Source organism: Cydia strobilella, chromosome 7 (assembly GCF_947568885.1).
Source record: "Cydia strobilella chromosome 7, ilCydStro3.1, whole genome shotgun sequence".
Classification (NCBI taxonomy): domain Eukaryota; kingdom Metazoa; phylum Arthropoda; class Insecta; order Lepidoptera; family Tortricidae; genus Cydia; species Cydia strobilella.
Window position 1 is genome coordinate 14,332,004 of NC_086047.1, and position 22,285 is coordinate 14,354,288.

The 22,285-nt window shown below is 39.7% G+C and overlaps 2 protein-coding genes across 2 annotated transcripts in view; one reads left to right on the forward strand and one right to left on the reverse strand.

Moving 5' to 3' along the window:
* Nucleotides 1-22,285, forward strand: part of LOC134743226 (Golgi-associated PDZ and coiled-coil motif-containing protein-like) — a 96,452-nt gene that overhangs the window by 16,466 nt on the left and 57,701 nt on the right. The gene's annotated exons all lie outside the window — the stretch shown is intronic.
* The window catches only part of LOC134743194 (uncharacterized), a 47,151-nt gene that overhangs the window by 14,155 nt on the left and 10,711 nt on the right, over nt 1-22,285 (reverse strand). The window contains exons 2-6 of the mRNA XM_063676575.1: nt 11,477-11,586; nt 10,778-10,889; nt 9,356-9,453; nt 8,169-8,279; nt 7,643-7,858 (exon numbers count right to left, since the gene is read on the reverse strand). Of these exons, the coding sequence (XP_063532645.1) occupies nt 7,643-7,858; nt 8,169-8,279; nt 9,356-9,453; nt 10,778-10,889; nt 11,477-11,578 (639 nt within the window). The 5' untranslated portion in view covers nt 11,579-11,586. The remainder of the gene's footprint in view (nt 1-7,642; nt 7,859-8,168; nt 8,280-9,355; nt 9,454-10,777; nt 10,890-11,476; nt 11,587-22,285) is intronic.

The window sequence follows — 22,285 nt, forward strand, 5'->3', positions numbered from 1 at the left end:
TAAAATTGTTGTTAAATCAAAAAAATCAGACTTAACAAAAGGGCTAAAAATCTCCTGCCGTAACAAAAGACTTCTAAAGCTACTTGTATCACAGTCAAAAAGTGAGGTCTTAAGAAACCACTATAAAACCTACTGTAAAACTCTACGAAAAGCTATGTACAACTCCAAAAAACTCTACAATAAACAAACATTTGAAAAGGCCCAAAACAAAACTAAATCAATGTGGCAAATAATAAACAGAGAGACTAATAAAAACAAATTCAATTGTCCAAATAACATTCAAATTAAAAAGGCTGATGGTAGCCCTGAAAATGATCCCAAAATAGTGGCAAATACCTTCAATTCATTTTTCTCCTCCATTGCAAATGCCCACTCTACCTACACAAAAAAAATCCCCAAAAATAACGTAGTAAATAACTCTTTTTTCTTAAGGCCTATAGAACCTGATGAAACAATGTCAATATTAAAAAATCTAAAAAATAAAATATCCTCCGGCATTGATGAAATACCCCCCACCCTTATCAAAAATTGTGCCATAAATTTAGCTATTCCATACACACTCCTAATAAACCAATCATTTTCAGAAGGTATTTTTCCGGACGCGCTAAAAATATCCGTAGTAAGACCAATACACAAAAAAGGAGCCACGTCAGATATTAACAATTACCGACCAATTGCTTTACTTCCAACGTCAGCAAAAGTCTACGAGACTGCAATGATAAGACGCCTCTTTTCTTTTTACGAAAAATTCAAAATTCTAGACGAAAACCAATATGGATTCCGAAAAAACCGCTCCACCATCTTAGCTATTTATAAATATGTCCAAACAATTTTCGATGAAATTAACAATAAAAAATACGCAGTAGGCCTTTTACTCGATATGAGTAAGGCATATGATAGAGTAAGCTATGAATGTCTATTAGTTAAATTGCATAACACAGGAGTTAGAGGCTCTACTTTAAAATGGTTTAAATCGTATTTAGAAAACCGATTCCAATATGTTGAAATTGCAAATACTAACTTCGAAACAGGCTTAACACAACACATCAAATCAGATAGAGTCCCTGTAACTGGCTCTATCCCGCAGGGCAGCGTGTTGGGTTGTTTGTTATTCCTTATCTATATCAATGACCTTCCAAAAATATTAGATGTACATTGTATGTTATTTGCAGATGACATCTCAATATTATTTCCCTGCACTCAGTCTGAGGAAGCTGCCACAATACTAACCCAAACGCTACAAAAAACAGAGGAATGGCTACAAGCCAACAATCTTGAACTTAACCTAAATAAAACAAAAGTCATACAATTCAAACCTTATCAAAAACAAGACTTGCCAATCAGCCTTACTTATAATAATATTAAATTAGAATGCATAAAATCAACAACTTTATTAGGGATCGACATAGATACTAGTACCAATTGGAAGCAACACATACAAAACCTGACGAAAAGGGTATCGTCATTCATTTATGCCCTAAATCACCTCAAACGCGTAACTGACTTAAAAACAGCTCTTGCAGCGTACTATGCATACGCTCACTCCAGATTATCCTACGGAATCGTATTATGGGGTAATAGTACCGACATAGATAAAATATTTATTCTTCAAAAAAGATGCATCAGAATAATGGCCAACATTGACGAAATGGAAACCTGTAAGCCATTTTTTGTAAAGTATAAAATACTCACTCTTACCTCTATATATATTCTAGAGACCAGCAAATTTGTAAAAAAACATAGCGAACTATATTCTCCTGAAACACTACCTAAAAGAAACGACCGAAATTTAAATAAACTGAAACTTCCCTTTTCTAAACTGAAACTGTTCACATCTAGCCCACACTATATGTCAATAAAAATATATAATCACCTCCCAAATAACATAAAAAACGAGAGTAAATTAAGCCTGTTTAGCAAGAAACTAAAAACATTTCTGTTAGATAAATGTTATTATAATATCAGAGAATTTTTTGAAGATGTATAATATCTCTTTTGTGATACTTGTGATCGTAGATTGATTGTAATTGTATTTGATATTGTGCATGGCAGATTTTATTTAAATGTAAAATAATTAATTAATTGTTTGGCACATATGTAAATAATAATATGCATAATTTTAGATTAAATAAGTATGTTTCCCGTATGTGGAACTGTTGCCGTGCCCTAACAGGGCGTCACATGAACAGCTTATATTTAAGAACACCTGTACCTGCTATGTGATATGCAATAAATGATTTCAATTTCAATTTCAATTTCAATTTCAATTTCAATTTCAGGATTCCGATTCAGTTCATAAATACAAACATATTCTTTCATATCTTACATAATATTGCATGACCATGACATTGGTAATCATGATCAGTTAACACTTTCAGTGCCAAGAACCCGATAGTCGGGTTCATTTTGTTATTGAAATGGGGCGCTTGGCGCTGAAAGTGTTGAATAATACAAAAATTTACAAAACATTGATTCGGCAGCACTTTTGTTACTATTCCCATCAACTTAATTAAAAAGGATGAACCAAAACAGCGCGTGAATAGATTGGACCATACCTGAGTCCTACTAAGTACCTAGACCTACTGCTTACTGCCATAAGTATATGTTATCTATCTTATGAGTTATGTATCTCAAGATAATATTCAAATATTGCGCTCCCAAGTGCTCATTAGAACGAGTGAGATGACCATAACAGCGTGTGCCTATGTTGTACCAAACCTTAGTTCCACTATGTACTGCCAGGGTTCAGCATCAGCTCTATCATGGGTACTGCTCTCCTAAGTGCTCATCAAGACGAGTCAGATGACCAAAACAGCGCGTGCCTATGTTGCACCAAACCTTAGATCCACTAGGTACTGCCAGGGTTCAGCATCAGCTCTATCGTGGGTACCGCTCTCCTAAGTGCTCATCAAGACGAGTCTGGTGACTAAAACAGCGGGTGCCTATGTTGCACCAAACCTTAGACCCACTAGGTACTGCCAGGGTTCAGCATCAGCTCTATCATGGGTACTGCTCTCCTAAGTGCTCATCAAGACGTGTCGGACGACCTAAACAGTGCGTGCCAATGTTGCACCAAACCTTAGATCCACTAGGTACTGCCAGGGTTCAGCATCAGCTCTACCATGGGTACTGCTCTCCTAAGTGCTCATCAAGACGAGTCGGATGCCCAAAACAGCGCGTGCCTATATTGCACCAAACCTTAGATCCACTGGGTATTGCCAGGGTTCAGCATCAGCTCTATCATGGGTACCGCTCTCCTAAGTGCTTATCAAGACGAGTCGGATGACTAAAACAGCGTGTGCCTATGTTGCACCAAACCTTAGTTCCGCTAGGTACTGCCAGGGTTCAGCATCAGCTCCATTATGGGTACTGCTCTCCTAAGTGCTCATCAAGACGAGTCGGGTGACTAAAACTGCGTGTGCCTATGTTGCACTGCCAGGGTTCAGCATCAGCTCCATTATGGGTACTGCTCTCCTAAGTGCTCATCAAGACGAGTCGGGTGACTAAAACAGCGTGTGCCTATGTTGCACCAAACCTTAGATCCACTAGGTACTGCCAGGGTTCAGCATTAGCTCTATCATGGGTACCGCTCTCCTAAGTGCTAATCAAGACGAGTCGGGTGACTAAAACAGCGTGTGCCTATGTTGCACCAAACCTTAGATCCACTAGGTACTGCCAGGGTTCAGCATCAGCTCTATCATGGGTACTGCTCTCCTAAGTGCTCATCAAGACGAGTCGGGTGACTAAAACTGCGTGTGCCTATGTTGCACCAAACCTTAGATCCACTAGGTACTGCCAGGGTTCAGCATCAGCTCTATCATGGGTACCGCTCTCCTAAGTGCTCATCAAGACGAGTCGGGTGACTAAAACAGCGTGTGCCTATGTTGCACCAAACCTTAGATCCACTAGGTACTGCCAGGGTTCAGCATCAGCTCTATCATGGGTATTGCTCTCCTAAGTGCTCATCAAGACGAGTCGGACGACCTAAACAGCGCGTGCCTATGTTGCACCAAACCTTAGATCCACTAGGTACTGCCAGGGTTCAGCATCAGCTCTATCATGGGTACTGCTCTCCTAAGTGCTCATCAAGACGAGTCGGACGACCTAAACAGCGCGTGCCTATGTTGCACCAAACCTTAGATCCACTAGGTACTGCCAGGGTTCAGCATCAGCTCTATCATGGGTACCGCTCTCCTAAGTGCTCATCAAGACGAGTCGGGTGACTAAAACAGCGTGTGCCTATGTTGCACCAAACCTTAGATCCACTAGGTACTGCCAGGGTTCAGCATCAGCTCTATCATGGGTACCGCTCTCCTAAGTGCTCATCAAGACGAGTCGGGTGACTAAAACAGCGTGTGCCTATGTTGCACCAAACCTTAGATCCACTAGGTACTGCCAGGGTTCAGCATCAGCTCTATCATGGGTACTGCTCTCCTAAGTGCTCATCAAGACGAGTCGGATGACTAAAACAGCGTGTGCCTATGTTGCACCAAACCTTAGATCCACTAGGTACTGCCAGGGTTCAGCATCAGCTCTATCATGGGTACTGCTCTCCTAAGTGCTCATCAAGACGAGTCGGGTGACTAAAACTGCGTGTGCCTATGTTGCACCAAACCTTAGATCCACTAGGTACTGCCAGGGTTCAGCATCAGCTCTATCATGGGTACCGCTCTCCTAAGTGCTCATCAAGACGAGTCGGGTGACTAAAACAGCGTGTGCCTATGTTGCACCAAACCTTAGATCCACTAGGTACTGCCAGGGTTCAGCATCAGCTCTATCATGGGTATTGCTCTCCTAAGTGCTCATCAAGACGAGTCGGACGACCTAAACAGCGCGTGCCTATGTTGCACCAAACCTTAGATCCACTAGGTACTGCCAGGGTTCAGCATCAGCTCTATCATGGGTACTGCTCTCCTAAGTGCTCATCAAGACGAGTCGGGTGACTAAAACTGCGTGTGCCTATGTTGCACCAAACCTTAGATCCACTAGGTACTGCCAGGGTTCAGCATCAGCTCTATCATGGGTACCGCTCTCCTAAGTGCTCATCAAGACGAGTCGGGTGACTAAAACAGCGTGTGCCTATGTTGCACCAAACCTTAGATCCACTAGGTACTGCCAGGGTTCAGCATCAGCTCTATCATGGGTACCGCTCTCCTAAGTGCTCATCAAGACGAGTCGGGTGACTAAAACAGCGTGTGCCTATGTTGCACCAAACCTTAGATCCACTAGGTACTGCCAGGGTTCAGCATCAGCTCTATCATGGGTACTGCTCTCCTAAGTGCTCATCAAGACGAGTCGGATGACTAAAACAGCGTGTGCCTATGTTGCACCAAACCTTAGATCCACTAGGTAGTACCAGGGTTCAGCATCAGCTCTATTATGGGTACTGCTCTCCTAAGTGCTCATCAAGACGAGTCGGGTGACTAAAACAGCGTGTGCCTATGTTGCACCAAACCTTAGATCCACTAGGTACTGCCAGGGTTCAGCATCAGCTCTATCATGGGTACCGCTCTCCTAAGTGCTCATCAAGACGAGTCGGGTGACTAAAACAGCGTGTGCCTATGTTGCACCAAACCTTAGATCCACTAGGTACTGCCAGGGTTCAGCATCAGCTCCATTATGGGTACTGCTCTCCTAAGTGCTCATCAAGACGAGTCGGGTGACTAAAACAGCGTGTGCCTATGTTGCACCAAACCTTAGATCCACTAGGTACTGCCAGGGTTCAGCATTAGCTCTATCATGGGTACCGCTCTCCTAAGTGCTAATCAAGACGAGTCGGGTGACTAAAACAGCGTGTGCCTATGTTGCACCAAACCTTAGATCTACTAGGTACTGCCAGGGTTCAGCATCAGCTCCATTATGGGTACTGCTCTCCTAAGTGCTCATCAAGACGAGTCGGGTGACTAAAACAGCGTGTGCCTATGTTGCACCAAACCTTAGATCCACTAGGTACTGCCAGGGTTCAGCATCAGCTCTATCATGGGTACCGCTCTCCTAAGTGCTCATCAAAACGAGTCGGGTGACTAAAACAGCGTGTGCCTATGTTGCACCAAACCTTAGATCCACTAGGTAGTGCCAGGGTTCAGCATCAGCTCTATCATGGGTACTGCTCTCCTAAGTGCTCATCAAGACGAGTCGGATGACTAAAACAGCTTGTGCCTATGTTGCACCAAACCTTAGTTCCGCTAGGTACTGCCAGGGTTCAGCATCAGCTCCATTATGGGTACTGCTCTCCTAAGTGCTCATCAAGACGAGTCGGGTGACTAAAACAGCGTGTGCCTATGTTGCACCAAACCTTAGATCCACTAGGTACTGCCAGGGTTCAGCATCAGCTCTATCATGGGTACCGCTCTCCTAAGTGCTCATCAAGACGAGTCGGGTGACTAAAACAGCGTGTGCCTATGTTGCACCAAACCTTAGATCCACTAGGTACTGCCAGGGTTCAGCATCAGCTCTATCATGGGTACTGCTCTCCTAAGTGCTCATCAAGACGAGTCGGATGACTAAAACAGCGTGTGCCTATGTTGCACCAAACCTTAGATCCATTAGGTACTGCCAGGGTTCAGCATCAGCTCTATCATGGGTATGGCTCTCCGAAGTGCTCATCAAGACGAGTCGGATGACTAAAACAGCGTGTGCCTATGTTGCACCAAACCTTAGATCCATTAGGTACTGCCAGGGTTCAGCATCAGCTCTATCATGGGTACGGCTCTCCGAAGTGCTCATCAAGACGATTTAAATGACCAAAACCGCGTATGTCTGTGTTGCACCAAACCAGAATTCTACTAGGTAGTAGGTAGGTACTGCTACTACTGCCAGGGTTCAGTCAGGGTCATTTTGCTGTCTCATTTTAAAATATCACGAATGTAATTTTATTAGACGTTAATGCAATTGAGAGTAATTCTAATTAATTTTTTGAAACTTTAATGGCCATTGAAGTTAATCCGAATTAAAGTTAATCCGAATTAACTTCAATGGCCATTAACGTCTCAAAAATTTAATCCGAATTAACTTTAATGCAATTGGTTAATGGCGGAACTAATGGTTAATAAAATTGATCAATGGTTAATTAAAATTAACAATTACGGCCAACACTGGCCTTAGGTTACAACTCTTTGGAGGTGAGACCTTAGCTTATTGACGTTTGCGTGTCGGACCCTGCGCGGTGATTCAGACTGCCCAGAACTGGTGAGTCGACTCGTGCGACTACATGTACCGGACATCCCCAGGATAGCCCTCAGACCGCGGCGACGCGATCTGTTGGCTTTGCCAGAGAGACGCACCGTGTCGCGCCTGAACTCTCCGCTGCTCCGTGCCCTCACACAGTTGAATGCTCTCTTGGCATCAGCACCCGAGTGCGACCTGTTTGCGTGGCGATGGGCGTCTGTGAGAAATGAATGCCTGAGATTCTGTGAGGTGATGGATGCGAGGCCTACATCCGTGAAAGTTTAATTAGTAATAGTTATTTGTAATTGTGTTATTTGTAAATATTTGTTTGTACCTGATTGTTATTTTTAATAACCTGTTTGTTTAATGTTAATTTTAAGTTTCATGGCGCATTGGATTTCTGTAAAGTCATGTAACATATTTTCAAAAAAAAAAAAAACCTCAGGCCGTCCCTCATTAGTGATTTTTATCTTACCTTCAAGTCGATCTTGTAGGTGTTGTCAGTAAGCCGTTTCGAAAAGGCGGCCTCTAAGTCCGCGGAAGTTAAGCGCGCGTCCCGCTGCCTTCTGGCGAGAGCGCGCAGCCCGTCAGCTAGTTCACGTCTCGTCACGTTCACTAGCGACAGGCCATCCCGCATTAGCGATTCGAGGATCAGACCTCGGCGCCAGGTCTCGGCGTAGGCGCCGCTGACCTAAAAATTAGAGCGTAAATCATTTACTATTATTTAGTTCCGTTTTACAAAATATGGGCTTCTAGTCTAGATGGAAACTATATTCGATAGACCTACATCATACGGCACGCGCGCTAACTATAAAGCTCGGTGGCACTAAAAATTGTCGTGAAAATTAATATTAAAAATCGATAACTGAATGTAATAATAGGTACCCCTCTTTTTGCGTTAGGGGTTAAAACATAGAAGAAGAGCCCTTCTAAATGTTTTCGGCTTGACTTATTTAACCTTAGTTACAGGTATGTAATGAATTTTCTATCATTTGATTTACCTTTTCTAGCAAATGTGTGTGCGAGTTTATATGGCTCGTCAAGTTCTGCGCAACCCCTAAAATCTTCTCTTCGCTGCGTTCTATTTTATCCGCACTTTCTTTAACTGCTGCCTGATAATTAAAATACACATATTATTAACAAGGGAACACTTAAATTCAAAATTATCACTTTCTTGTTTAAAAGTAGGTATCCGTTGTCATGCAGTATTACTTGTATGAAGGTGAGGTTCTAATCTCTCTTTTCTTGGCATTACACACAAATCTAGCAAATAAAGATGGTGAATCAAAAATTTTTACCTTATTACAAAATTACTAGCCTTCCTCTACCTATGTCTATCATTGCCAACATCTTGCTAATGTAATGTCCACCTTTAATTCGCTCAATCGCGCGAAGCGCTCGTATGAAATAGTACATTTCAATGCTAGTGCGGAAAGTATGTCATTACTTGAATATAAAAAGAATGACACTTCCGCACGTGTATCGAACGACGTTTTTTAATACAGTTGCGAAAAAATAATAAAAACAACAAGTAAGGAATAAAAACTTTGGAAACTTATAACGCCTCTTAGTGGGTAGTAAAATTAGGAAAAAACGCCTCTTCTTTGACAGGCGTTTCGGCAGCTATCCTACCTCTACCTTCCATAGCTATTCCATTCCATTCAGACAACTTATTAAGAACGGTTTTTCAATATTCAATATTAAAAAAATAAACGTGTTATAATGATGACGAGGTAAGTAATAAAATTAATGAAATATGTATATTTTTCGTATTCTTACATTAACAGTACCTAGGTTTTTATGTTGATTACGACGTTTTAAGGAAACACTCATCAATAAGTACTCATGAATTGGAACAAGTATAAATAAATAAAAAATGGAAAAGTAAAAAGCACTAGTTCGCGAAAACCAACTTTCCGCACGCTAAACAGCTACGTAAAGTAGCACTTTTGGAGCAACTGTATTAAAAATCAGTGTTGCGAGTCGAGCGGATACCGCACGGAATCCGCTCGACACTGCGAACACTTTCGTGAGTCTTTGAACTCGTTTAGTCTGCTCCGCTTACTTTTATTCAGTGAAAGCACTTCTTTGTAGTTCGCCGCCGTCGCGAGTCTCGGTACGGAGTCCTTCCCGCTCGCAGTGGAAGGCGGGCATAAGTCGAAAATACATAAAGAGTTACGATACTTACTTCAACACTAGTCTGAAGCAGATGCATTCTATGTTCCAGTCTTTCAGCCGCTAATTGAGCTCTTTCCAGTCTTAACGAGAGTGTGGTCTCTACGCGATCTGTAAACAAAGAAGTTATTTCGCTTACTGTAGAACGTCATGTTATAGGTAGTAGTAGTAGGTAACCAAACCCTATTACTCCTATTAGGCTATGAAACCATGACAAATAGTAGTAGAGATTTCTTACGAGTTGATGTAGGTATGTAGTTGTTTGTCCAGGGTGCATTTTTGTCTTTATAAATATATTCAAATAAGGCGATGGGTGGTCGCAGTCATCGTTTAATCATCATTGATTAAGAGCCCTTGTCGAGTCAATTACTGCGGGAGTCATATTGCGAAAGTTTCAACCTAAAATAGGATATGACACAATAGACCCGTCGCTCATCGGTTTCCCGGATGGGAAGGGGGCAAATTCGACTTCTTTTAAAGATAACTTGTGACTGTGCCGTTGTGGTACAAAGCATGATGTAACTATTCATTTTGGAAATATCGAAAAATTCTAAATGTATTAAATGTTAAATGGCTCATGGCTGAAATGTGGTCAGCTAACTTTACTCTGACTTTGACAAGGAAAATTTGAAGTTTATGGGGACACATGCTTGGGGAGTTAGCTTAGTCTGACTCCAAATTCGACATAACACAAGATTTGCGATGTCACAAACTATTCAAAATATATATGGTATTGCGCCCTAGTTCTGCGGTTTAGAAAATACCTACACTGTGCGTTCAGAACATGCACCAACGACAAACATCACACAACTTTATGAGTTATGAGCTATACGAGTATGATATTCATTAATATTGATGTGGCGCTAAATACATTAACGTTTATACGTGAAATTTCGCGACGTTATTAACTTTTATTGTTGCTATATGTAGGTACTGAGGCATAAATAATTAAGACGGTAAACATGTTGATGAATGTTTCAATAACTATTATGTTAGGGTTTAGTTTTTTTATTGTTTTGAGGAGTTTTGGTACCTAACCTACTTACTATCCAACAATAGTTATTTACGATACAAGTGCGGAAAAGAGGAAATTCGAAACGAGTGGCGATAAATTAAAACACGACCGCAGGGAGTGTTTTAAATCGACACGCACGAGTTGCGAATTACCTTTTCGCACGTGTATCGTACAAAGTTTTACAGTACATATGGCCCTTTAAACTTTCGACATATGCACGAAAAGTGCTCTTTTACGCACTAGTGCGAGAAAGTAGCACCATATGTACTGTAAATATAATTGTTATGAGCTACTTTTGACGCACTCTACTGCAGGAATGTGTCATTTCGTGCCTGAGCCTGAAAATTTGCCTGATTATATATGTAGCTTCATCATGAATTCGTGAATAGTAGCATCTTTAGATATTATAATTTAATTTACCTAGTTTGTCCTGTATGACTTCTAGCTTACGCGCTTGCTTGGCCTGAGCCGCACTGACCGCATCCAATACCCGCAGTCTCTCCTCGATCTTGCCCAGGATTCCGTTAAGTTCCTGAAAACAATCATGTTTGTTCATTTAAAACTGGTTTGTTTATAAACATATAACTTGTTCGTGTTTGAAGAGCATTCAGAAATGTCCGTCTAAACTCGGCGTTGTTGTGAAATAAATCAGTCAGAGTCAATATATATGTCCTTTCTTAGCTAGGTGACGGGGCACGCTTTGTAAGTTACGATACGAATATTACGAACGGACTTAAACATTTACTCGAAATGAATATTCTCGCCCGTGTTATTATAAAAGCTGTCATGGCAAACATGGGCATTCTGACAAGCAGCCTAGCGAAACGATAGCAAATTTGCTTCGAGCTTTTTGCGGCCCGAGCGTTTCTCAATGTTCTGGCGCTGTATCTTCGTACCGACATGGCTCTATTCGTTGTTTAGTTCAACTACAGAAAATGGCAAAAGCTCGCTGTTTTATTAACAGTGAATGCTCCGTCTTTACCTACAGAATAAAATAGAATTTAAGTTAGAACAAAATGCAAAGCCGACACGAAAAATTCGCGGCCGTGCAATGCTTATCCTAAATATGCGCTGTATAGGCTAGGCTAGGCTAGGCTGCCAGTTTAGGATGAAACTGACCAGGGCAGTGTGTGCGTTGCGCGGGTGGACGCGCAGCGCGTGGGGCTCCGGCGAGCAGCGCGCCAAGCTCAGGCACGCCAGCGCTACCACCACGCTTAACATCGCCCCGTCTGTAACAAAATATTATTTATGGTTTTTTTCTTGTTCTCATTATTCTTACGTGAACTCGAACGGCTGACGTCGCTGATAACTTATCCCTAAGTTTTTGACTTATAGACTACCTACTATCGTTCATCGTTGCTAATACGACTACCACCTGATCTGGCCTTCCCACCATGATGGAAAATTTAACTTCATCGGGGTTAGGCTCGGTTAAGTCAGTAAACTTCTGTGTCATTTAGAACAACAAATCTCTTCAGTACGCGACTACTTTAAAGTACAGCCTTTCTCTTATAATCAGCCTTCTAATAAATCGTCTGTCTAACTCAAAAAATATTCAGTATCGTTTTAGCATGTAACCAGCGTCGTGAGTCACTTGCGACTTTGTCTTTACGAATCATAATTTATCGAGCGCTTCTATATTAAACAGAATTACATGTTGACAGCTACTTCATAAACACTTCGCCCTGCAAAGCAAACATCTAGCTCAATACTATCTTGTCTTGAAGAATCAATTCTAACCGTCTGTCTGACTGTGATTATTCAGTGTCGTTGTTAGCATGTAACCAGCGTCCCCGTCATTTGCGACACGACGCATTGTCTATATCAAATACCGCCGCAGGTGCGAGGCGTCCTGTTTATATGCATCTATTTATTTGCATTCCGGTGCAGTTCGTGGACCCCGGATGGCCGGAATCATTGTCAGACGTCCTAAAGAGAATGATAGTAAGTTTGTATGAAGCTTAAAGGTAGTTAGTGCCTTTTGTTTGTAATTGGACGCCCCCGCTTCGACCTTTCAACAATGCACTGTCAGCAGATCAAGCCGGATAAGCTTAGGGTTGCCAGACATACATTTGTAGTTCTGATAAAATTTCTGAACATCATTTTCACATGCAGCATGCTACGCACGAACGTTTACAATTACTTTAGTATTTATTGTTTGCAATTGAATGTATTTATTTCTAAGGAAATTAATGTTGCTATTGAGTTAGTGGTAAAAAAGTTATTTAAAAGAACATGCAACTTGAGACTAAAATTGACCAAAACTAAAACTCACAGCACATCAGTTACCTACTCTGTGACGTGGTACTTGCAACGGTGCAAAATATCGGTAATCGAAACAACAAAATTGGCAGCTTGAAAACGTATAAAAGAACTTGTATCGTTGTTAAGGCCCCATGGGTTCAGGTTTTTCTCTCACTCTCACTGAGCATAAGCGTGAGCGAGGTGGCTGTGCGTGCCCGGTATCGCGGACATCATGTTTAGAATTTTAAATCTTTGTAAATTTTAACAGAAAAATAAGTAATGGATGAGTTCGATAAAAATAAAATTGCGCATTTTTAGAAGTAATTTTCATATTTTTAGCTTTTGTGCAAAAATTGTTACAATTTTTTAAGTTGCGTTTTAAACCTATGTTCGTTATTTTTTTCTATCGAAGTCATGAAATCAGGTTTCGAATTGTTGGAGTTATTAGAGAAAGACCTCAAAGTATTGTGATCTAAAAAACCGCTACAATTAAAAAAAAAACTTCTATATGTTCTAAAGCATTCCGTCATTCATATATTCGGCATGACTAGAAAAAACCTGACGTCTGGTAACCCTAGTTAAGCTGTTTTGTCTAGGGCGTATATCTTTGGCTGTTTCAGACCTGCCTTCCGCTGTCAACACCATGTCAGTTGCGTAATATTCTTGTACCATTGTGGTGTCCACTTCAATTGTAAAACGCTTATTGATATTTTAAATTCCGGGTCGATTAGAGTTTCATGTCTAAATGTTTGAAATATGATGTCTTATAAATACGCAGAATTTATTTTACTTAGCGTATTGCTGCTACCTACTATTATGTTAGGGTGATGACCCTGTGATCATCAACTGCTGAGCATTGACATTATTACGTTCCAATTAATGTTTTCTTTTGAAATAAGTAAATTTTATTAAATTAAGACGGATAGTATTTTTTAATACATAATGGATTAAGGAAAAAAAAGGTTGGGTGGGAAGTCTAACTGTAGGTACCTCGCAACAACCTTCAACCGAAATACGAAGGGGGTTTGTCTAGTTTAGTAGACTGCATTCTACACTACAAAGTCTTATTTACACTTAACCAGTAGCGGAATCCATTAGTTCCAGTGAGTGAGGATTATTGGGCCATGATTATTATGTGTTGATGGTGTGTCAGAATGAATCGTCACGTCTCGGCATACATATCAATTTACCAGTATTGTAACTTCATCAACGGCCCCGTCAAATACGGCCTAGCCCGTCCCGTAGGTATAGGTTTAAGAGTTTAAATACCTTATCACCTTAGTGCAGGTAGTTTATCTGTCTAGATACGTGTTTTATTAAAAGGGATTTTTTTTTTCGAGCTTAAACTAAAATAACAAATGAAGCTTTTTTTCGTCCTAACGTTCGCTAGTGCTCCCAAGTTACAATTCAGGTAATTTTTAACAGTTTTAACGGGAAAATATAGGCAATTCGATTCTCTTTTAATACTGAACCAAATTCCGTTTTCAGATAAATGGGAATAGTGTGCACAAATAAGCAGACCCAAAACAGCATTTTACCCTGAACCCATAAACGTTTTCGTTACTTCGTGGGTGAAAACTGTGTCCAAATTGTTTCAATGTGCGTTCAAAAGCGGTCAAAATACTGACGTATGACTGGACCGTTCTGGTCACGTAGCTGCACTCATTCCCGTGCCCAATTCGTCGCGGACGCGTATCGCTAGTAATTGACGTCCGATCCGACCCGCCACTGTTCGATATACAGTCACCATCAAATATATCGGAACGGCCAAGATGCCCACAAATATCTAAACACGCCTCTATTGTCAAGGCGGTAGAGTCAATCTTCAGTAGTTTTTTAGCAACTTGGCCGCTCAGATATATCTGATGGCAATTGTGCAGCGGACGTGATCAATAACTTCTCAACGATCTATCGTTGATTGATACAATAATTACGTTTAATGAGTCTTTATAAAAGAGCGCTTCGCTTCGATAAAGAAACTCACATTAACGTCTTTTTAGCCTTCTAGTGAACAGCGCAACACCCTACCTATGCCAAAAAAATCACGGTTTAAAATCGAATGAACCGTAAAAGGATTCTTGTTGATTTTGATCACACTGAATTAACAATGTAGAGTGCAACAATACAATCAACAAATTTACTTCAACTGTAGTAGGCATTCCGAAATTCAGAGGGAAAGCACTCGTATACATATATATCGTAGGACGTTGACCCGGTTTATTCAGAAGTGGAGTGGAAAACCAGATGTTCAATTTAAAGATCAATTAGATAGAGACGTAGATAAGGATCTCTTCTCGCAGTTGTTAGTGATATTGACCTTCCTTGTGTCCAGTTTTAAGTCAGAGGTGAATGCTGTTATGGTGTTAGATTTTTAGAAGCTTTTATTTAAGAGGCCGGTGTCGATTTTAGTCGCGAAAATGTAAAATTGATAGATTTAGTCGGTGAAATTGTACACCTTTTGTTACCTAATTGAAATAACAAGTACTGGTTTCTATTAGCACGTCTTCTTATCTTGCCTTTTATCAGATCAATTTTTTGAAAACAGACTCACTAAATTAGTAATGTTTTTTTTTTCTGATGGACGTTTAGGTAAACGCGCGTAAACCACTGATTTTGTCGCTCTTATTTGTAAACTTCGTAAAGTTTGGACTGCTAATAATGGTAAATTTGTATTTTACGTATTCTGTACTTGACCTTTATCAGATTACATTTTTGTTATATGACTTGGAGTTCGAGGAAATGAAAGTTAAACGAATTTAATTTTCTCCAGAAATTACTTCAAAACAAGTGACAATTTCTCTGAAAATCGACTTAATTTCAACGTAATTTTGATACTTAAACAATCTACAACATTTGCTGAAACTATTGTTATACATCAATTTGTATAACAATAATTTTTTGATGAATTTTTAAAAACTGCCCCTTCTATTACCGGTGACGCACGCTCGCGACCTCATTATTAAAAGGCAAGATGAGAAAACGTGCTAATAGAAACCAATACTTGTTATTTTGATATTACGTAACAAAACTTGTATAATTTCAACGACTAAATCTATCAATTTTACATTTTTGCTCCAAAATCGACTACGGCCTCTTAACTTTCGCTGTTAGTATGTATTTTGTTATTTTGGGTCAAATCTTGGAAGCTACATTAGAACCACTTCCTGACATTCGATAGGGGTCAAATTTGGTATACTTATGAAAGGCCGGTGACAATGCAATATTATGACATTGTGCATCGAGCTGATTTGACACAAAATACAAATAAAATAAATATTTGGGGACATTCTTACACATACATCACGAAATCATCAATGATTCAGGAACAAATGTTCGCGAGAAACACAAATATAAGCCCTTATTGGGGTTCGAACCCGGGACCTCCAGCTTCGTAGGTAGGGTCACTAGTCACTACTGCCCAGGCTAGGAGTCCGTTATTAGGTAGGAACGAACCTAAATTTAAATTCCAGATTTGTCATATATGTCGACACTGAAACCGAGTTGTATAATAATTATGTAAATTTATGAGCTTGTGCAATTACCTAGGAACGAATAGGTGTGAGGTGATTGACTTCCTAGTGCACACAAAATGCAGCACAATCATGTTTACTGTCTTGTAAACTATAAATTAATGTGTTACCTAATTCACAAAACCAATCAGTCGGTGAGTTTGTTCCTATAGTCCAACTTGATCTCCTAACCCCTATTAACACTTCCACCTTGTCCACCTAAATAAAGGTACTCCAAGTACCCTTTATGTACTTTATGAACGGTGAGCGTTCAATATAATAAAACCAATCAAAGTGACCAGGTCGGCGGCAACCACTTAATCGACGATTACACTTATACTGGTTAAACTGAGGCGATGCGCTCTGTAAGCGTGCCCAGACTGGCGCGCTACGCGCTAGACACATGGATGTGGGTAGTTGTAGTTACACCACTGTCGGCGTCGGCTCCTTGTCAAAGTTCAGTGGAGCTGGAAGGGAGCCAACGCGGCTAGCGGCGTAATTCCAGGGGCGTCTGCACTTTCATTGCTTTTTTCGGTACCTGTACCTACAGTCGTTTTAAATTAAATAAGAAATGTTCTATCAAAATACTAGATGAGTTTTCTCTAATTAGCAAGATTTTGGCTCGCACATTCGTGCATTGCTGAAATTTTCCATTATTTGGATTGCTTGATTCAATGATTTTTGAAAGACGAGTATGATCAAACAGCAATCGCAGTATATTTGAACTTATCGCGGAATAATCTCTACGAGGTTCTCTACGCTGCGTCTTGCGTAAGTGAACAACTCCCGAACGCGAAGCGAAGCGGCGCGGCGCGGCGGGCCCACGGCGTTCGCGTTCGCAACGAGATCGTCACGCACTTCTATAGGTATCAAAGGATTGATTCACCCCGCGCCGCATCGCTTCGCTTCAAGTTCGCGTGTTGTTCGCCTACGTAGTACAGTCGAAGGCAAAAATATCGATCCAGACAAATGGCTCAAAAATATGTGAACACGACTTTATTGTCTAAGGTGTAAGAGCGTACACATGTTTTTGAAATTTTGGGAATGTAAATATATTTATGCCCTTGACTGTACGCTGCGTAAAGTTCACGGCCTACGTCTACGTATGACGACAGATTCAAATATTTTTTCAATAATTTTTAATTCTCTACGTAGCCTCTGCCGAGCTGAATGGACTTTTGACATCTGGGTTCTAAGGCCATTGTTTCAACACTATTGACGAAGCTTTCCCCCAGGCCTTCAAAATAGGTAGTTAGGTAGAACCCCCTCAGCTTGGACCTCAACGTCACTTGAAAATTTCTTACCACCCATTTGTTTTATTTATTTATTGGGGAACAAGTGGAAGTCGTCTACACGTAACTTTAGATAGGCCGTATTTTTTTTTTCTAAACATAGTTCAATCAATTTAAAAAAAATGGCTTCCGTCAAGTTTATATGATGATTTCGCCAATAGATATCAAAGGTAAGTAAAGTGATAGCTGGACTTTACTAATAGCCACGATGCATTGCCGGGTGTGTTGATAATGGTTAAAAGCGTTTCAAGTGTAATTCTTCATTAGCTGCACACTTCCACGTTAGTTCACTGCGTAATAAGTTATTAATATTACACTTTAATGAGCAAAAAACAATAATGTTTTTTTAAACAATTTCATTTTTAGTACACGCTTTTATCGCTGACTATACTTTTCTTTCCACAGGCAACTATAACTCATCGAGACAATTCTAGCAACCTCAAACACAATTAGTTTGAGTTATTTTATCACAGAATTCCCATTGCCACCTCCTGTCTCCATCATCAGATCAGCTCCATGTCATCTGAATATTGCAATGTAATCCGATTTACATATGTATGCAAAATTTCACCTCAATCTAAAATCGGGAAGTGGGTCAAATTTAGCTTCCAAGATTTGACCCACACTAACTGACAGGGCACGTTAAATAAAAGCTTGTACACAAAAGAATAAGTTTTTTCACACCACATGCTCGACATTGCCCATTGCCCAATTATATCTTGCAAACCTCACCTAAAGTAAGTCATTACTGCTGTAGGTCTCTATAGGTTATTTGACTAATTTTTGAAAATGGTTTTAATTTATTGTTTATGACTTAATAATTACACTACATTGATATTTCCGTGAAATTTCCTGTATTAAATATAAAAAAACAATGTTAAAGTTTATTTATTTTGAACGCGCCTTAAACGCTGTTTTTGCAAAGGGGCTAATCACGTGACACGTGTGACGTCACGCGCAAGTAAACTCAGTCAATGACCTTAGTTAATCTTATGGTTTATGTGCATTGAATTCATTATTTCACTGTAAAATGGTGTATAGTGCCGCAATGTTCAAGTACGACTATGAAAAATCCAGACAAATCGTTTGTTTCCATTCCAACAAATCCCAAAATAAGAAAAATGTGGTTAAAACTAGCGCGAAGAGACCCAAAGAGCATTTTAGCGCATACAAATGTTTTTATGTATGAAGACCACTTCGATGTAAGTAATATTTAACTGTAAATAAATAGATAAGATAAGATGTTTATTTGTAAAAGTCATGTACAAATAAACATCTTATCTTATCTTATCTATTTATTTACAGTTAAATATTACTTACATCGATAATAATAATCGATTCTTGAATCGAACTTAATCGAAATATGGTAATTAAAGCAGCGGATTTTGTTGTATTTAACGAAACAAGATCTAGGTATTTAATGTATTACTACATAACCTCATAACAATAGCTCTTTCAGCATTAGTAGGTAGTTAGTAGCATACTTTTTCTTTCAAACTAAAGTGCAGTATGGAGATACTATTCTCGTCATCGTATTCTATATATATATATATATCGTCGTCGTATTCGTATCATCGAAATCGAAATGTTCGTAAATAAACAATTTCTAACGTATACTCACACAGCTGTTTTTACATTTCTAAGTTCCGCAGCATAGTAATCCGAATTATCTTTAAAGAAAAGTGCAACCATTAATGCGTCTATGTCTGGTAGGTTGCCGCTATCAGCTTGCACATACGAGTATTTCGGCTCCATTTTGAGATTCTTATGAATATTGTGCCACTAGATATACGGATAAATCGGAATATATCAGAAAACTGTGGAACAATAACTAAAATTAACTAAATACAAATAAAACAGTTAAAACACTCAAGACAATCAAGAATCAATTTTTTAACATGCAGATACGTCTGCGAGCGATACGCACGGATTGCGGAGGTTGCGGGTTCAAATCCTGCCGGAAGTGTAACTTTTTCCATTTTTTCCTTTAATATAAAATTTGGACAATCAAGAATGTTTACCCGCGTGTGACCTCATCCGAGCGTTGACCAATCACAGAGCGTTCACGTCCCTAAAGAAATTTCAAAAAATATTAAATTTTCTTTCGTTTATTTTTCAAAAAATAAACATAATTTACAATCAAATATAGTGAAATATACTTTATTAGTTTATTATCTTTAGGATGACAGCAATTCGTTATATATTTTTAATGTTGTCAAGTACCCTATTCTCAATGGAACAATTTTTCATACGAATTCAAATCTCATTATTAACCAGCGGGTTATAATGAGATTTAGTACAACTCGGCGAAAATTGAAAATCGAACTGGCCACTACAAGCCATATACGGAAAACAAAGAAAATAAAACAAAAGCCGCGAGTGTTGCAAAACGCTGCAGGAGGTTGAAGTTGAAACATTATAATTTGTACGTTTTTTTAAATAAGGTACTTTGTTTTAATAAAACGTTTCTAATAGTAAGTAGCCTTGCTTTTTATTGTCTCGCAAAATGTGAGAAAAGTAGAGTATTCTCATTCTCCTTTAGGATAAAGCTGTTTTCGTCTTGGGCGAGCTGCACCCCGTTTTAATTCCTGAGCGAAGCTAAGCGAAGCTAAGCGAAGCTCGCTACGCTCGGGAGTTAAATATGGAGTCCCTCATTTACTCAGGATTCAATATCGCGCCCGTGACATAAAACAGTGCTTTATCCCCTTGGTGTATAATCTACTATTTATCGGCCAGGTCGTTAATTTTTCAATCTGCCCTCGCATTCTTGGTTGGTTGAATTACATTTATTTGCCATTATTTTTCTCGTCATATTTTGATGATGAATTGCAATATCAATCCAGGCATCTTGGCATTCAGTGACCGCAAGAAAACATTTTCGTCCTCCCTTCCTGATGTTATTGTGTGAATACTTCCTGGTGAGATCACGTTTAATTCTAAGCTACAAGTTTTCGCCGTGACAACGTACAATGTAGTAACGTGTATCTTTGTCTACCCGCACGTCTGCCTCGGAATCTCACAGCGATTCATCCAACATAATGGTCGCGTCGCGTCAGAACAACGGTGAAAATTAATCGGCTTTTTTGTTGTCGAGTCATGCGGCTTCCGTCCTTAAATTAAATACTGGAAAGGAAGATATCCTCGTGCTTTTTTATTTACATCGTGATATGTGCTTTTCTTAAATGAAATAGACCACCCGACCACAGCTGACTAGTGACTGTTAGTTTATTTTAATCTGGGCTGGTTTTATTTAGATTGCAGATAGTACCTTTTAATGAAGGCGTTCCGAGGCGGAGCATAATATTGAAACTGTGACTTTTAACAATGAACATCTTCATGCAAGTACGTGGACGTGGCGCAGGTTTGTTAAGATTTATCGCTTAATTGCTGCTTCCTACGAAACATCGTCACAAAGAAAACTCGGAGACAGTGAGATCTATATTTACAACGTAATGCCGAGGTTACAACACACGTCCTACGAGACACTAATCGTAATCCGTGCTGAATGCCGAGCCCACCGCGTCGTCATCTCAGATCTTAATACAGATAAATTGCAGATCAAGTTACACCGGCGCTTGTAGATCCTTTGATATTAGCATTCAAATTACAATTCTCATCACTCACTTTCACTGATCTGCTTGAAAAGGAGGTTAGTGTGGCTAAATCCCGTGGTTTTTAGGAATATTAAATATATTAAAAACGGGTCACTCACGTGTTTTAAGTCGAAAACGCTCGACATGTTTCACTCCGTACCGAGGAGTGAGTGACCCGTTTTTAATATATTTAATATGTCTATGTCTCACGGAAGTTTTGTTTTTAGGAATATCGATTGATGATGATGATGATTCGAAAGTGGTTTTGGAAAACTCTATTTAGCGGTAGGGATGCTAAAGACTTTAATTTTAATTTTAATGCGAATTTAAAAAATACACTTGATTTTAGAGTTGTGTTGTTGCTTGATTCTGTTGTATTTATTGTAAGTATGCAACTCCGTAATCGCGGGCGCAAGCTTACTTGTCGCGGGCTCTTCGGAATGCCGTTTGGTGGCCACTTATTGTAAATTTGCACTGATGTAGCAATTCCATGACTCACCGCGGTACGCAATTATATTTGTTCAACCACCGTATTAAGTGATTTCGTATAACTAACCAAGTTTTGACGTATTTGACAGGACCTTCGTCATAATGTTAACGTTATAGCCGCTCTTCGGATTTTGTTTGTTTTTAAACCCCTAATTAAATCCCGAAATGCTAGTCTGATGCACGTGTTCCAACAGCCCCTGTCAAATGGGTGGAACGCATGTCAAAGCACGTCTGCCACCTTAACTATAACTTAACACCCACGGCGTCTTGTTAATCCAGCCGTTGACAGTATACTTACATCACTAATGAATCACATATAAACTAAGAATATTATTAGGAAACTAGAAAGAATTATTATAACGATTTTTGTAGCACTGAGCTTGAAGTCCTAGAATGCGTTCACGTTATCAGCTTGTGTTAGGTCGTGTCACATCACGTCCTCATTCTGAGGCGTGTCAGTGTGTAAAGATTGAACATAGGTACATAATACAAGTACCACCGGTATTAGTAACATACATACAACGATAGTTCAGACACAAAACAAAAACGATTGAGTAAACAAAGGCATCGCGAGTAAAATGTTTGAGCGGGGAAAGTTAGAGTCCCTTAAGTAGGCGTATGGGGTGTTTCATGTTCCTACTTATCCTTTCTGTGAAGGTACTGTGAATGGTGACTATAAGGCAAGTAGGTTAGAGACGGCAGCAGACGGCGCGGCGGCCGGTCCATTGCGCAAACTAGCAATTAATTTGTATACATTAGACTGCAAGATTAACGCGGTATACCAAACGAATTTTGTAAGCA